The sequence below is a fragment of the Vigna umbellata genome, chromosome 1 (genome assembly GCF_029865625.1).
Source record: "Vigna umbellata cultivar VRB3 chromosome 1, Vumbellata_1.0, whole genome shotgun sequence".
Classification (NCBI taxonomy): domain Eukaryota; kingdom Viridiplantae; phylum Streptophyta; class Magnoliopsida; order Fabales; family Fabaceae; genus Vigna; species Vigna umbellata.
The window spans coordinates 90,606,807-90,610,404 of record NC_142165.1 but is presented as its reverse complement, the minus strand read 5'-3'; the positions used below and the strand labels follow the sequence as shown (position 1 = coordinate 90,610,404).

Below are 3,598 nucleotides of genomic sequence, written 5' to 3'. Positions count from 1 at the left end.
ACCTACGTTGTCAACATTGCTCAATTATTCACTTTCCAAACACAATGTTCAGACAAGAATCCTAAAGGTTCAAACTTCAGAGAGAAATCATCCTTTCAGAAAAGAAGAGTTCCCTCCAATCACCCATCATTTTAATTTTGTTGTGGTCAAGTCAAGTACAGCATCTGCTTGAAAACTCATTTTTAAACCTTTATTTCCATGTACATCCTATTATAATGCGCTCTGGTTTGACCTTTACGCTTGATAATGACAACGAATACGGAAAGGGGTTATGAAAGCCCATCTCTAGGGACAGATTAACAGAAAGAGGATATTCATCGTGGTTTTCTTTTGCTAAGAATAGCAGATTGGTTTTATCTTACGGACGTGCATCTTCTAGCAATTATTACTGCAAATATTGCAATAAATTATTTGTACCAAGACACCGAAAGTGACTATTGGGGTCAAAGTATCGGAAAACAGATTCTGGTACACGGTGATTGTTCCAGTGTTACTTTGTTTTAGAGGATTTTGATGTCCCTTTTTACTTAATCAATGTACTTTGTTAAGTGGTCCTATATTTTTTAAACTTTTTTTATTCCAGTCCAGATGTATTACGAGCTTAACTAAGGGACACCGCTTGCTAGAAAGTCAAACATTCAAATTTATTGTCAATCCGGTAATGTTTGAGATATGACTGTAATGGGACTGTTGAACATCCATAGACCTCAACCTATAATCTGTTTCTCCGCGAGTATTATCAAATGCAGGGTTAATCAACGCCTAACTGAGATAACTAAACTGTTAGAAACAGGTTTTAGAATTAATGTTGAGACCAAAAAGGTAAGGAATTAGAGTTGCTCAACAAAGCCAGTTATAACTCTATCGCTTTTACGACTCAATGTTAGGAAATTAAGCAAGACACCGAATCTTGCGACTAAAATTACTGTTGAGTTCTTCAATTCACCCGTAGAACAGAAAAAGATGCCAATATCTGAAGACAAAAATATTTTGCCAGACTTGCATTAGATACAAAACAGATTCGGATGGCCTGAGAAGTAAACGTCTACGTTTTCGGAAAGATGGGGTTCCATATCTGTGAGTACCTTGTACCCCCCCCTGGGAGAGTAACAGAAAGATATGCATTGGCAAAAGGATCCACGAGCAACTCCTAGACCTAGTGGGGCACATATTTCTTAAAGGGTTGGTTTGATCATGTACAAGAAATTCATTGATAAATCTAAACTGTCACTGAAGACATTTAACACATCTTTGATTAGCAGTTAGAAATCTCGATATGCAGTTCTTAATACGCAGAAACAGAGGATAGATCGGCCGATTGGCAGATAATAAGCAAAGGAAATATCTTGAATGTGCTCTGGGACCAATGTCATGAGTAGGATGATTAAAAACGGCAATGAAAATATAACTCACAGGTAGGACTACAAGTTTATAACTTGTATTTCTACTCGGTATCAGATATCTTATCCACCTCAAACAATAAAGTGGAGGAAATCTCAGTCTCTGCCTCATTAATTTTTCAAATTTTGGCTAGAAATGTCTATAACTAAGAACATAATTTAGTTGCATTTGGACAACATGACTGCCAGATTTATGTGAAAGAAAGCTACCACATTGGAAGTAAATACTGAGATCATTAACGAGGGCTATTAAGAACATCAATTGACACGCGACTAACAGAAGGCAGTCGCATTTGCTGGTCCTGAGGTCTTCTCCTCTTAAACAGCGGCTCCAGTGAGAGTGAGACTGATGATGACAATGCCCACGAATCATTTGAGCTATCACAGCTGAAAGTTGAATCAAGGATACCACCTGGGCTACTTGGTTCAGTTAGACGCTTGCGTTTCTGGTGAAGGCTGTAAATGCCTTCATAGCGACCTAATATTTTCTGCATGAGCTTGTAGCACTGGTTCACTTGTTCCTGTAAGATACCACCAACATTTTTCAATTACTCACCAAATCAATGACAAATTCAAATATTTAACAAACAAGAACACGAGAGACAGAGAATCAATGAAGTTAAAGAGACGGACCTCGCTAATCTTTAGTAAACCAAGAAGCTGATCAATGTACTTTGTAGCGTTAAATGATTCAATCTCTTTAATAACATGGATCATGGTAGCAGCAGCCAATGTAGAAGGAAGATAACTCATAGCCCTTGAATCTGACAACAATCATGAAATTCCATACACAGATGTCAGCGATCATAATGGCACAACTCCAATTGGCTTAACATGAATATCTAGTGTTTCATTAATTAACATTTAAATCCATACTAGAAATTTTTGCTACATACCCGCGGTGACATTGAGAAGAACCCGCTCACAACGCCATAGAAACTCCCAATGCAAGCGACTCTTCAAACCAAGCCTTCTGACAATGTGTTCAAAGAAAGAAATTGGAGTCACCGGATGCATCCTCCATTTAAGAGTTGACAGCACTAGCAGCTCCATTCTCTGAATGGTCTTCGCCTCAAACACAAACCTCGATTCCTCCACCTAAAAAGCCACCAACCAAAGAAAGGCAAGTGCATGAGAAACGAAACAATAAGTCATATCAACAAACACCTAGGGTTCATCTTAGATCAAAAAACATACTTGAAGGTCCAAAAGAAGCGGCACATGGGTCTCTTCGGTTTTTGCAGCAAGGGACAAACAAGCAACGGCAGTGAGCTGTGTCATCCACGGCTTGTCCCTGTGAAACCTCAGACATGGGATGAACCGATCAAAGTAGTTAACAGCAAGAACTGTGGTCAAAGCAGAAAACCCATAATGTCCACAGACTTTTGAAATCCAGTTCACAGCCTCCACACGAGAGCCTTCTAAGGGCCCATCGGCAATGGCACTAAGAGAACACGAATGGGTCTCTCCCTCTTTCGAGATTAAAGACACAAGCTCTTCATCTTCCCAGAACAGATCATTTTGAAGCAAAGCCAAAGGAAAAGATTGCAACTTTCTCCCAGATGGGTCATCGTCGTTGATCTCACACTCAGCGCCGTTAGCATCGAAATCTTCGTCGAAGGTGACACGCTCTTCGCAGAGAAGCGCATCGAGGATGGAGGGAGAGTGGTGCTGTGCATCGTCACCGAGAGCCATTCTCTTCAAAGAAAGAAGTTCTTCATGGTTGGTAAGAGAAGATGTGCAGAGCCATTTTCAACTGTGCCTATGTTTGTTTCTTTGTTTCTCTCACTAGGGTGAGTTGAAAGAGAGAAAGAGAGAAAGAGAGAGAGACGAATGCAGTAATCAAACAAAGGGTTTTATCTGAGAAGCACTTCACGCTTGTCCTTTTCTTTCCCTTTCTTTTCTTCATATTTTCTTCCACATATGTTGTTATTTTAATATTTGTATTGAAGGACGAGCAAGACAGCCTGTTGTTTCGCGCGCAGAAAAACAGCGCGTAACGGCAACACATATATCACGTCGTATTTTGAATTTGAATTATAGGATGTAACAATAGTGTTTCTTTTCTCTGCATCTCATCCCCTCTTTTTTCTTCACATCTATAAATATGCTTTTATTACTAAACATTACATACTTTTCTTCACATAACTTACAATGTCAATAACTTGAAAAAAGTGTTATGAAAATTCACCTTCATT

At 39.2% G+C, this 3,598-nt stretch overlaps 1 protein-coding gene across 1 annotated transcript; it reads right to left on the bottom strand.

The window, feature by feature from the left end:
- Positions 1–1,397: 1,397 nt before the first annotated feature.
- On the bottom strand, positions 1,398–3,260 carry LOC124825996 (cyclin-D3-2-like). The gene is made up of 4 exons (XM_047298756.2): positions 2,598–3,260; positions 2,297–2,498; positions 2,034–2,164; positions 1,398–1,921 (listed from the first exon to the last, which is right to left on the bottom strand). Exons 1-4 carry the CDS (start codon positions 3,093–3,095, stop codon positions 1,637–1,639), a joined length of 1,116 nt encoding a protein of 371 aa, XP_047154712.1. The 5' UTR covers positions 3,096–3,260; the 3' UTR covers positions 1,398–1,636.
- Positions 3,261–3,598: the final 338 nt, after the last annotated feature.